Below are 13,639 nucleotides of genomic sequence, written 5' to 3'. Positions count from 1 at the left end.
TTATAAAGCTCTGGTTAGGCTACAACTGGAGTATTGCATCCAGTTCTGGTCATCACACTTTAGGAAGGATGTGAGGGCACTTGAGAGGGTGCAGAGGAGATTTACCAGAATGGTTCTGGGGATGGGGGAATCTTAGCTACAAGGACAGGTTGGAGAAGCTGGATTTGTTTTCATTAGAGCAAAGGAGGTTGAGGGGTGATTTCATAGAGGTGTACAAGATTAGGCTAGACGGGGAAAGGCTGTTCCTACTAGTTGATGGTACGAGGACTAGGGGGACACAGATTTAAGGTTTTGGCCAAGAGATACAGGGGGATGTGAGGAAAAGCCTTTTTACGCAGCGAGTGGTGATGACCTGGAATTCGCTGCAAACGGAAGTGGTGGAAACGGAGACACTCAATGTTTTCAAGGGAAGACTGGATAGGCACTTGAGGGAAATAAACTTGCAGGGCTACGGGGATAGAGCAGGGGAAATGGGACTGACTGTATTGTTCTAGAGAGAGCCGGCACGGACTCGATGGGCCGAATGGCCTCCTTCTGTGCCGTATGACTCTAGTTCTTTCTTTGAATCACACTCGACAGGGCTACAAATATGTGCAGTGGAGAGCCAAATACCTCATCTTGGATGAAATCAGAATGTGGATAATGTAAAAACACACAGGAAACATTTTTTATTTTGACATTTATTCATTCTCTCACTAAAGTGCAAACCAGCATAGAACAGCAGAAAACAAATTTCATGGAAATTAGTCAACTCCAACAAAGTCACTGATTAAAAGGAGATTGTTTCTACAAATGAATCAGGATTAGTAGGTTATGAAATTAATGGTTTTGAAATCAACCACAGTATGCGAAGACAGTCCAGCACTGCATAAAATGTATCGAATGCTGCCATAACTCAGGATAAGTCCTACACAGTATGTGCATTAATACCATCTCCATCACACTTCAGAATGGTGTGTGCACTGACCTAACCCGCAACAAGCAATTAAAAACACATTACTCATTTTCTCTATGGGAGAAAAGAGAGTTAATAAATTGCAACTATGTCATTCATACATTTGTTGTATAACGTTAGTTTGTACAAGGGGGAAAATGGTTCACGTTACATCTGACAAATTATGATGCACCACAGATGGCCTACAGATAATGTTTCATAGAGAGAACTTCCATTTGTCATATCTGGCAAAAATGATGGTGTGCTGTAACACCAAGGAAACATGGTGACTGCTAATAGGCTCTTTACAGTGACTGAGGGTATCAGCTTGGTCAGTTGGGAGGCTGTAGGCTAGAGGTGCAACAAAGTAAACACACTGAAGTGATCTAGTCTTCAGGGTGTAATGTTTGAACAACAAACACTCATTAATTATTTTAAAACTCTAAATAAACATTTTGTCACCTCTGATCTTGGGAGCAGTTTTTTTTGATGTGTTACATGAAGGATGATAGAAACTTACAAAGCAGTAATTCAATAAAATAACCGAGAAAGTCATAACTATGAAAGAGGAGCTCAAGTTACTTATGGAGACCAGTAGATCAACCTACAGCCTTAATCCACTGCCAGCGATGTGTTATCATCCAGGTTTTATGGCAAAATTCAACACGAGTTTGAAAACACAGCTGTTTCTTTAATGAACATAAATATGCACAAAACAATTTGCACAAAGCAATAAAAGCAAGTGTATTCTGTTTGAAATTTTGGCATGCAATCTGACAATCCTATTTTTAGTATCTTCAGGGCTGCAGTGAGCTTGCCCATATGGGAAATTATGCAAATTAGTTTACTTCCCAGCTGTTTGAGCACCATCACTGTTACCTCCTGAAAATCAATTCAAAGTGAAGAGAACAACTGGAGATTGGGAAGGAGGGAACATGTGTACTGGTGATGGTGGGAGCCAGTCTACTGCTTGTAGGTCAACAAAAGGTAGAATATCTCTTCAAATTTTCTTTTTCTTTCACCAGGCTTTTTTGTGTTTAAAGTAATGCCTAGACCCTAAACATCTGTGGTTACAAATGGACAACTTCCATTTCTTTTCAATCAAGGTGACCAACCAATGCCTCCATAACTAAACAAAGGTGTGAGAGATAGGAGAGGTAGATTGCTCATTATGAAACATTGTTTGAAGAAAATTGGCCATTAAAAGAACAATAATATTTCTTGATAACTAGAAGTGATTAAGGTCCAAGGTTGGGGGGCATAGCCCCCATTGTGAAAATCACAACTTTTCATAATTGGCAGCTCATTTTATCTCATCAACCAGAAAACCAAAATCTTTCCTTTATTATGACAACTTGGCATCAGCTACTACTGATGGTCTAGGTTGACTGATGGGAGTCTGACTGAGCATTTTGTAAATAAGAGCCACCGTGAACAATTTGAGAATTTTCTTGAAATTGGATTATCTAATATAGATTCCAATAAAAATCAGCAGGAATTTCACAAAACCCCTAAGTGGAAGGAATACAAAAGGTCCTGATTTTTTTTTACCCATAAAAATATTTTGCAACGGTGATGTAATGCAAATATTTTGTTGCAAAAGGCATCAAGGGGTATGGGGAGAGAGCGGGAATATGGTACAGGAAACTTTGTGCTATCCGGAGGTGAGCTATCCGGCAAACTGGAGCCACCGGCAGAAATCAGGTGCCGTTTTTTTATTCTTCTTGTTTGTTTTCTTTGCTTTTTTTTCCACAGTCAAGCAGTGCAAGGTCTGTAGCTATAGCAACAGCTTTAGCTACAGACCCTTGCAGCCACACACGAGTGTTTAGAAGCTGTTGCTAAGCAACAGTGATTGTTGTCAGATACGGAGATAAGAATCTCTGTATCTTTCAACATTAACTCTGGAGTGTACGGCACTTTTTAGGCAACGGCAGCAGCTCGGTCCCGTCGGTGCTGGATAGCACAAAGTTTCCTGTATTGAGATAGAGGATTAGCCATGATCATATTGAATGGCAGAGCAGGCTCGAAGGGCCGACTCCTGCTCCTATTTTTCTGTTTCTATGGGTCATACACATGGCAATGCATTTTAATCTTTACTCTCAACTTTTGGTGACAGTGCTTTGCAGTTAGAAGCTTCATTTAATGACATTCTGTAAAAATGAATATAACCCTGCATAAATATTTACTTTTAATACAATAGGCTAATTTATATATAGTTATTTGGGGCTCTATTCAGAACATTATTTTGCATCTTATTCTCTTTGGGAGAGCTGGAACATTAAAAACTTAAATCTGAAACTTGATTTATTAGCCTGAATTTGTAGATTCAAAAATTCCTAAGATTTCAAATTAATGACTTCAAAATGAGAAGCTTTGTCTGAACTGCTTGTCTCAACTTAAATACTTGAAGGAGAAAAAATTGCAGGGATATGGGGAAAGAGCGGGGGAGTGGGACTAACTGGATTGCTCTTCGAAAGAGCCGGCGCAGACTCGATGGGCAGAATTGCCTCCTTCTGTGCTGTACTATTCTATGAACTTGGACAATCTTGTGATTTTAATTAAGTGTACAAGAACCCATTACCTGATCTCTCAAATAGTAGCCATCTTCTAGGATTGTCAATTAGTTTCACTCTTGCCTCTGAGTCAGTAGATAATGAGTTCAAGTCCCACTCCAGCAATTTGAACACATAGTCTAGGCTGAGACTTTAGTGCAGTACTGAAAGAGTGCTGCACTGTTGGCTGTGCTGTCTTTGAGATGAGACATTAAACTGAGGCCCTGTCATCTAAGGTGGACTTAAATGGTCCCATGGCATTATTCAAAGATGCCCTGGCCAACATTCCCCCTTCAAACATCACCACCAAAAGAGGTTATCTGGTTATTTACCTCATTTACTGTTTGTAATCCTGCTGTGCACAAATTGGCTGCTGTGTTTGCCTACAATACAAGAGTGACTGCACTCTGAAAGGAATTCATCGAGTGTGAAGTGCTTTGCCATGTCCAGAGGACATAAGGCGCTAAATAAGTGTAAGTTCTTCCCTTAGCATGAGTGTATTTTCTTTGCTTTTGTAATCCATCATCAATATTAATGTAAGTACCAATACCTAATACAAAGCGAAATACATTTTCTTTTGTCTAAAACTAAAAAGCATGGTGAAGTACCCCAAAGGCATCATTACACTGTACCAAAAAAAGATAAAAATATATTTATATATATTTAGCCACAGTATTTACAGATCCTCATAAATAATCACCAAGGTCAGAGATATATCTGTATTGTTACGCAGGGTAGAGAGTGTAATGAACTATATGCACCATATTATATCAAATTTTACTAACTTCAGACACTTACAAGGAAGAATTTAAATATTTCAGTAGATTAGTAAAGTATTGGTAACAATTTTGCATTGTGGGTTTTTGAACAAAATCATATTCATGCAACAGTGCAGCAGTACCACAAGATAAATGTTATAATGTTCACACAGGAAACACACAATATTAGTCTGCAGTATCTGGTCTCCATATATCTCTGAAATTGGGCCACTTGGTGATGACCAGCCCACTCCATGCAGTTTTAAGTAATTGGTCAATCTCCCATCCATAGGAAGGAAACTGAACTGGGGAAAGATTTTACAGTGTTCGCACTGTTACAGGGTAGAGCAGTGACAAATGTTCTGCTCCTTTAATGGGTAGCTTTCTGGTGGTATAGTAGTGTATGATCTCAGGAACACTGTCAAACGGAAGGCTGTTCTGTCCCAGGATGTATTTATCTTTGGTTCTGGTCAGTTTCATGTGCATGAAACCTTGGCTGCTCCTGTAAATAAGCAGAATTACAAATAAAAATCAACCACAATTTACTGAAATGCATAACTAGATACTCTGTTTTTATTGAGGTAGCTCTCCAGTGAAGTGGCTCCATTCCCCATCATGTCGAGATCACTACAGGCGTAGCAATTAGAACAGCTTCAAAGTCTCAATTTAAATTTCAATTCCATAGCAGGAATGAGCGTCTTAGGATAGGAGCTTTCTGTTAAAGGATTGGTCAACATCTTACTGTGCCATACAAGTGAGGTAAACATATCACAGTGCTTGTACTCTCTTGGACTGCCTTCCTGGGCAAGAAAAATAACTCTAAATATTATCAGTTAAGTAACAAACTACAGCACCAGTTCTGAATTTCAAGTTTTGAATTTGCACTGATCCACGTATAAAATCCATTATAAAGTAGTTAGAAAACCTACAGATCCAGTAGATTCTACTGTACCTATTCTTGGCACAAACGAGGTCCGTGTCTGGTCTGGTTAACACTCTCAATTTACTGAGTAAAACTCACTGTGGAATGCAGATGAAGTGATTTATTGTTTGGAAAACATGAACAAACTAAAAGCACAGGTCAGGAGTATAGCCAAAATTCCTGAATATGGCCATTTTCTTTTGATGTTTCTTGTGTGTGCAATAATAATGTTCGCACCATCTCTTTTGTCATTTAATCTCTCCTGCCTCCACCCTATCACAGTCCTTTCCTCCCCTCCCCCCTTTTCCTGCCCCTGCACTTGCTTAAAATCTGTTACACCTCTAACTTTGATCAGTTCTGATGAAAGGTCATCGAGCTGAAACGTTAACTCTGTTCCTCTCGCCAGTGCTGCCCGACCTGCTGAGTATTTCCAGCATTTACTGTTTTTATTTCAGATTTCCAGCATCTGCAGTATTTTGCTTTTGCAATAATAATGTTTATTGTCTCTGACAAGATTTCAAGAGAAACTGCACTGCAGTATGGGACCTATCCCACACTGGAATAAGTTTTATTTTCTTTTTCAAAGGAAATCAGATCAAAACGTTACCAGTTTTATATGCTGCCCACAGCTATGGCCCAAATGCTATCGTAGTTATACTGAGTAGCAGCCGCCAACCTGGCTAAACCAAGCCTCCTTCCCTGTGCAATAGGAAGACCCCTCTGCTCTCCTCCGCACCCCCCCGCCCTCCAGCTATATCTCTGGACCCAAAACTTCATGTAGAAGAATACAAAAAAGCAATACTCTCTAGTTCAGCCCCAGGCCAAACCCATCTCCCTGTCCAGGACGAATTTTGCTGCACATGGCCCCCAACATCTGTTCAGCAGGTGTCCAGAATTTGGTAGCTGGCAGCCAGTGCGAAAAGGTGTGAAAATTGCTGCAGATGTTGGCACTGCCCAGCTCCCTCCAGCATTCACCTGCCTGTCACAGCTTCAACGCACTTAAAAAAACCTCCTCTGTCCCAATGTAAACCCAACTAAAAAATGGAGTGCTTGAAAGGGCTGGACAGAGCCTTGTGCTTGCTCAGGAGTGGAGCTAGCGCTGGGAGGCAGAGCTGGGTCTTGGAGAGCAACTTCACCAGCACTCTGACAAGGCTGCAAGGAAAATCGCAATAATAAGTTAGGAAGACTGAAGGTAGTGGCTCTGGATTTACATGAATAAAACAAATTCACAAAGGAGTAAGATGACAATAGTAAAACCAGGGCAACAGAACAGGCAGCTAGATATTATAATAAAATGGTACAGGGAGACTGCTCAGCGGTTAACATAGGTTATCAAATCACTGTGATCACACATCTGTCAAAGTGGTAACTGGTGCTCAAATCCCAGCCACAGAATGGGCTAAAAATTGGATATAGCCGAGAAAGGGGCAGTGTTAAGCCTAAATGAGGTTAAGCTGCACCACCTGAAAATGGTCTGGTTAAGATGCAAAATTCGTGCTCACACTTCATTAACATGATTGTAGTCGTGATTTCAGTGCGAGAATTGCTGCTCATTGGCTTAACACTCAAAAGGTGGGCCAATATCGGGGACGGTCTAATTCACAGTCATGATCGCCACTGGCTTTTTCCACTACTTAAAGGGAAGGTGCAGTGAGGCTGCAGCGCCTCATTGTCAGGCGGTTTAGCTGCCCCAACAGCACAGCAAGGAGACGGATGGAGAAGCAACACTTACAAGTAGTGATGGCAGAACATAGACGGAGGGAGAGAGGCCTTAGGTTCTCTGATGAAGCTCTCGAGGCATTTATCTCCAGGGTGGAGAGGAGGCGGGCGGTGCTCTACCTCTCCCCGCCCTCACCATAACCCGACTCTTGTGTCTTTGTGCTTTCAAATAATCAATAAACACCTGAGCAGCCTGTCCCCGAGGGCACCACTGAGAGCAAGGGGGGGGTAAAGAAGGAGGAGGAGAAAGACGACACAGCATCACTGCATCTGTCACTCGCAGGCACCAGCTCAGAAACTGGCACTGCGCGTACTTTAGAGGCTAGTGTAGAAGCGGGATCTGCACAGGGTGAGGCACCGGACATGAGTGGGCTGCAGCAAGGCCAAGGGGAAAGGGTAGCTTGGGGGCCAGCTCCCCGGAAGGCGAGTTCGCATGAGTTCTGCTGCACAGGACTCAGATGGGAACCTCGATGGGGAGGCCTTCAGAAGGATGATGGGCATGCACGCAGAAATGATGGGTGCAATGGCAAGGCTGCCAGAGAGCGTCTCGGCAATATCAAGGATCGTGGAGGAGTCTGCCTCCAACATTGCACGGGGCTTTGCGCAGAGCTTGGAGCCCAGGGTATCCAAGCTGGAAATGACGGTGCACTCCCAGAGCGATCGTGCCGACCCAGACATGATGGTGCGTCTGATGGATGATGTCGCAGCTTACATTGCAGCACAGGCGGAACCTACCCAATGTCTTAGTGCTGCAGTGGAAGCTCAGACTGCTCTCATGCAGTCTCCGAATTATGCCACCCAAGCTCAGACCGCTGTCATGCAGTCTCCGAATGATTTCACCCAAGCTCATACCGCTGTCATGCAGTCTGAACGTGATGCCACCCAAGCTCAGACCGCTGTCATGCAGTCTTGAAGCTACCCAAGCTTAAACTGCTGCCATCATGGCTGGGTTTACCACTATCGACCGGGACTTGCAGGGTGTCACAGCAGGCCAGCAATCTGTGGTACAACAGATTGCTGGGAGTGCTGAGGCGCCGCCCTGGGGGAGTGGCAGTGGGTCAGTGGAGCAGGACCCTACTGTCCTCTCTCAGGATGACAGCATTCCACTTCCCACCACTGCCCTTGCTGCTGCCTGTCAGACAGCCAGCTCAGACTGTTGCAGCCCAGGCTGAAGTGGTGCGGTCTACAGCCCGGCCTTCCAGGTCAAGAGCTGCTCGAGGTCGTCCTGCAAGATAATCTGCAGTCTCCCCCCACTGAAAGTCAGCAGCCTTCCACCAGCCACGCTGCAGCCTTCATAGGAGCACTAGAGTAGGTAAAGGCACACGAAGGACTAAGGGATTGCACCAGGGTGATTAGTTAATAGTATAATTGTAAATATGTGTCTTGTGATTATTGATAAATTTAATAATTGTGTTTCAAATCTTTTGTGGTATGTCTCATTTCAGGCTTGTGCCCAGGACAGTGATATTCCGTGACACAGGGGTGGTATGATGGGGGATGTGGTGTGCCACAGTGACCTTGACTGCCAATGGGAGAGCCGTGTTGGACCTGCTCTCAGGCTGCAGGAGGTAGCAGAGTTCTGTGACCACCACCTTGCTGAAGCATAGCCACCCAAGACACTGCTCCTGGCTTAATTGAAGGTAGGAGTTGTGCTGTCGGAAGACCCTAGGTGGGTAAGGCCTCCTGTTGAAAGCCCTCATGGCCCTCCTCCTCCTCCTGCCTCTGCGCACAGGTTCCAGTCTTCCTTGCTGCCTCCGCTCCCTCTGCTGTCGATCCTGGAGGGCGAGGTCGCCTGCCAGTACATTCCCCACAACTGTGAGCAGGTGTTGTGATTCTTTAAATAAGAATGAGGGACTTCTGCACTTGAACCAACACTCCCTTGTTACCAAAAACCTGAAGTAACTGGAGAAAGCTGTTTCAGTTGCAGGAAGTAGCAAACAGCCACTGAAACTGCAGAATCAGTTGCATCTGTTACCAGCATAAGAGTTTAAAAAAAATAGAAAAATAAAGTGTTGTCACTAATTAAAAACCCTGTCCAATAAGGTAAGTTTATTTTTAGCCCCGCTGTAACTTATAATTTTTTTCTCCAAAAATCAAATTTTTGTTTAAATGGCATTTTAATTAATTTCAAATATGTAAATTATTTATTTATTTATTTCATGTGTTCGTATATTTTTTAAGTGATACCCCTTCATACTTAGGGAGATTCCGTACGTACGCAACTCCCAAGAGTATGAATGGGGATTCCCTTTTTTTATTGGTTGGGCCGGCTCACATATCCCAGGGGCGCTTGCGGTTCGCATGCACCTCTGGGATACGTGGGCCTCTGCCCGCGCGTACCCGCAGAGGCCCAGGATCGCGAGTCTCTGTACCTCCCAGGCCACCAGGTAAATGCATAGATATTTTACAGGTTGGAAGCATCCGCCACGGGAATCCTCCAATCGCAAATGTTGTGGCTTTGGTCTTCCTAATATTTAGTTGGAGGAAATTTCTGCTCATCGAGTTGTGGATGTCGGACAAGCAGCGTGACAAATCAGAGGCAGTGCTGGGTGTCGTCAGCAGGAGGAGCCCGGTATAAAAACCAGCGCAAGCACCGAGGCCCGACCAGTTCCAGGCAGCAGCGAGGAGGAGCCCGGTATAAAAACTGGCGCGAGCACCGAGGCCCGACCAGTTCCAGGGAGCAGCGAGGCGAGGAGCGCGGTATAAAAACCGGCGCGAGCACCGAGGCCCGACCAGTTCCAGGGAGCAGCGAGGCGAGGAGCCCGGTATAAAAACCGGCGCGAGCACCGAGGCCCGACCAGTTCCAGGGAGCAGCGAGGCGAGGAGCGCGGTATAAAAACCGGCGCGAGCAGCGAGGCCTGACCAGTTCCAGGGAGCAGCGAGGTGAGGAGCATGGTATAAAAACCGGCGCGAGCACCGAGGCCCGACCAGTTCCAGGGAGCAGCGAGGCTTACCAACTCAGCAGCGGGGAGAGAGGTAAAAAGTAATCAGAGTGTGACGTCACCAGGGAGCAGGTAAGTGATTGGTTGGTGAGTATTTCTCTTTTTTAAACTTTAACTCTGTGGTTTATAGTTGCTAAGGTCTTTCTGGTGTAGCGGGGACTCTTGGTAAACCATACAAGTGCCTTAGAGTTTATCTATAATTGGTGATAGTGAATTAATTTAAATTAATTAAAGGGTAAGTCATGTCAGGACAGCCCAGCCCTGTGTTATGCTCCTCTTGCTCTATGTGGGAATTCAGGGACGCTGCCTGTGTCCCTGACGACCATGTGTGCCAGAAATGCATCCAGCTGCAGCTACTAGTAGACCGCATTGCGGTGCTGGAGCTGCGGATTGATGGGCTTTGGAGCATTCACGATGCTGAGAGGGTCGTGGATAACACGTTTAGTGAGTTGGTCACACTGCAGGTAAGGGCTGCACAGGCAGAAGGGAAATGGGTGACCATCAGGCAGAGCAGTAGAGGCAGGCAGGTAGTGCAAGGGACCCCTGTGGCCATCCCCCTCTCAAACAGGTATACCGATTTGGATATTGTTGAGGGGGATGACTTACCAGAGGAAGGCAGCAGCAGCCAACTTCCTGGCACCAGGGGTGCTTCTGCTGCTCAGGAAGGGAGGAAAAAGAGTGGGAGAGCAATAGTGGTAGGGGATTCTATCGTAAGGGGAACAGATAGGCGTTTCTGTGGCCGTAAACATTACTCCAGGATGGTTTGTTGCCTCCCTGGTGCCAGGGTCAAGGATGTCACTGAACGGCTGCAGGGCATTCTGAAGGGGGAGGGTGAACAGTCAGAGGTCGTGGTTCACATTGGGACCAATGACATGGGTAGGAAGAGGGATGAGGTCCTGCAGCAAGAATTTAGGGAGCTAGGTAGCAGATTAAAGAGCAGGACCTCAAAGGTTGTAATCTCTGGATTACTCCCGGTGCCACGTGCTAGTGAGTATAGGAATAGGAGGATAGAGCAGATGAATGCGTGGCTAAAGAGATGATGCAGGAGGGAGGGCTTTAGTTTCCTGGATCACTGGGCCTGCTTCTGGGGAAGGTGGGACTTGTACAAGCTGAACGGGTTGCACCTGAACCAGAGCGGGACAAATATCCTTGCGGGGAGGTTTGCTAGCACTGTTCGGGGGGGTTTAAACTAAAATGGCAGGGGGTTGGGAACCTGAGCAGGGAGACAGAGTTAAGGGAAACAGGGATAAAAGCAAAAGATAGGAAGGAGAAAAACAAAAGTGGCAGTCAGAGAAATCAACGGTTTAAATCAAACGTGGCCACAGTAAATAATAATTCTAATAGGTCTAAGAGCGTTAAAAAAACAAGCCTGAAGGCTTTGTGTCTTAATGCGAGGAGCATTTCTAATAAGGTGGACGAATTGGCTGCGCAAATAGAGGTAAACGAATATGATTTGGTTGGGATTACGGAAACGTGGCTCAAGGATGGCCAAGACTGGGAACTCAACATCCAGGGGTATTCGATATTCAGGAAAGATAGGCAAAAAGGAAAGGGAGGTGGGGTAGCATTACTGATTAAAGAAGGGATTAATACAATTGTAATGAAGGATATTAGCTCTGATGATGTGGAATCTGTATGGGTAGAATTGAGAAATACTAAGGGGAAAAAAACATTAGTGGGAGTGGTATATAGACCTCCCAACAGTAAGGCGGAGGTTGGGGATGGCATTAAACGGGAAATTAAAGAAGCGTGCAATAAGGGCACAGCAGTCATCATGGGTGACTTTAATCTACATATAGATTGGGCCAACCAAATTAGTAACAATACTGTGGAGGAGGAATTCCTGGAGTGTTTATGGGATGGTTTCCTGGACCAATATGTCGAGGAACCAACCACAGAGCAAGCCATCTTAGACTGGGTATTATGCAATGAGAAAGGATTAATTAGTAATCTTGTTGTACAAGGCCCCTTGGGTCTGAGCGATCATAATATGATCAAATTCTTCATTAAGATGGAGAATGAAGTAGTTGACTCAGAGACTAGGGTCCTCAATTTAAATAAAGGAAACTACGATGGTCTGAGGAGCGAGTTGGGTAGGATTGATTGGGGAATGGCACTCAAAGGGTTGACGGTGGTTAGGCAATGGCAAACATTCAAAGACCGAATGGATGAGCTACAGAATTTGTTCATCCCAGTTTGGTATAAAAATAAAACAAAAAAGGTGACTCAACCGTGGCTAACAAGGGAAATTAGGGATGGCATAAGATCCAAGGAGAGGACATATAAATTGGCCAGAAAAAGCAATAATCCTGAGGATTGGGAGCAGTTTAGGATTCAACAAAGAAGGACAAAGGGATTAATTAAGAAAGGGAAAATAGAATATGAGAGTAAGCTTGCAGGGAACATAAAAACTGACAGTAAAAGCTTTTATAGATATGTGAAGAGAAAAAGATTGGTGAAGTCAAGCATAGGTCCCTTGCAGTCAGAATCAGGGGAATTTATAATGGGAAACAAAGAAATGGCAGACCAACTAAATTCATACTTTGGTTCTGTCTTCACAAAGGAGGACACAAATAACCTCCCAGAGATGCCGGGGAACATAGGGTCTGATGAAAGGGAGGAACTGAAAGAAATCAGTATTTGTAGGGAAATGGTGTTAGGAAAATTGATGGGAATGAAGGCCGATAAATCCCCAGGGCCTCATAATCTACATCCCAGGGTACTTAAGGAAGTGGCCCTAGAAATAGTAGATGCATTGCTGGTCATCTTCCAGAACTCGATAGACTCTGGAACAGTACCCATGGATTGGAGGGTAGCTAATGTTACCCCACTATTCAAAAAAGATGGTAGAGAAAAAGCGGGAAATTATAGACCGGTAAGCCTGACATCGGTAGTGGGGAAAATGCTAGAGTCTATTATAAAAGATGTAATAGCAGAGCACTTGGAAAGCAGTGACAGGATCGGACAAAGTCAACATGGATTTACAAAAGGTAAATCATGCTTGACTAATCTACTGGAATGTTTTGAGGATGTAACTGGTAAAATAGATGAGGGAGAACCAGTGGATGTATGTAACCTGTTCCACCTTAAGAGAGCTTAAGCCTGTTCCACCTTAAGAGATGTACTACTTTCTCAGGCTGCTGTAGACGTAATACCGGGGGTGAACACACCGGTATATAAGCACTGTGCAGTAATCTTGTATTCAGTATAGTCCCTACCTCCAACCAGTAAAGACCTGTTTTCTACTCCGGTTCACAAGCTGATGGAGGCTTCAGGGTCCTAATGCCTGTTGCTTCCAGTGGGGTGGTGAGTGGTGAGGTTTGAAACCTCTCTTCAACCGCCGTGGAATAACTGCCGCAGGGTAAGAACCTGACTCGTCGCCAGTGTTAAGTCTGTGAATTATTTAGTTAATTAAAACACAGACTAATGAGTAACAATAAAAACAGGTCTTTACTGGTTGGAGGTAGGGACTATACTGAATACAAGATTACTGCACAGTGCTTATATACCGGTGTGTTCACCCCCGGTATTATGTCTACAGCAGCCTGAGAAAGTAGTACATCTCTTAAGGTGGAACAGGCTTAAGCTCTCTTAAGGTGGAACAGGTTACATACACAACAGATGTGGTGTATTTGGCTTTCGATAAGGTCCCACATAAGAGATTAGCGTGCAAAATTAAGGCACATGGGATTGGGGGCAAGGTATTGACTTGGATAGAGAACTGGTTGGCGGACAGAAAGCAAAGAGTTGGAATAAAGGGGTCATTTTCCGAGTGGCAGGCAGTGACTAGTGGGGTACCGCAAGGATCGGTC

General features: G+C 44.6%; 1 protein-coding gene across 1 annotated transcript in view; it reads right to left on the bottom strand.

Annotated features, from left to right (window-relative positions):
• Positions 1-664: 664 nt before the first annotated feature.
• Positions 665-13,639, bottom strand: part of LOC147124860 (SH2 domain-containing adapter protein B-like) — a 209,612-nt gene continuing 196,637 nt past the window's right edge. The window contains exon 5 of the mRNA XM_085994066.1: positions 665-4,746. Within this exon, the coding sequence (XP_085850192.1) occupies positions 4,563-4,746 (184 nt within the window). The 3' untranslated portion in view covers positions 665-4,562. The remainder of the gene's footprint in view (positions 4,747-13,639) is intronic.

The sequence above is a fragment of the Somniosus microcephalus genome, chromosome 1 (assembly GCF_052327205.1).
Source record: "Somniosus microcephalus isolate GS21.2 chromosome 1, FLI_Smic_1.0, whole genome shotgun sequence".
NCBI classification, from domain to species: domain Eukaryota; kingdom Metazoa; phylum Chordata; class Chondrichthyes; order Squaliformes; family Somniosidae; genus Somniosus; species Somniosus microcephalus.
The sequence above is the reverse complement of the archived record's forward strand: the minus strand, read 5'-3'. Positions and strand labels throughout refer to the sequence as shown.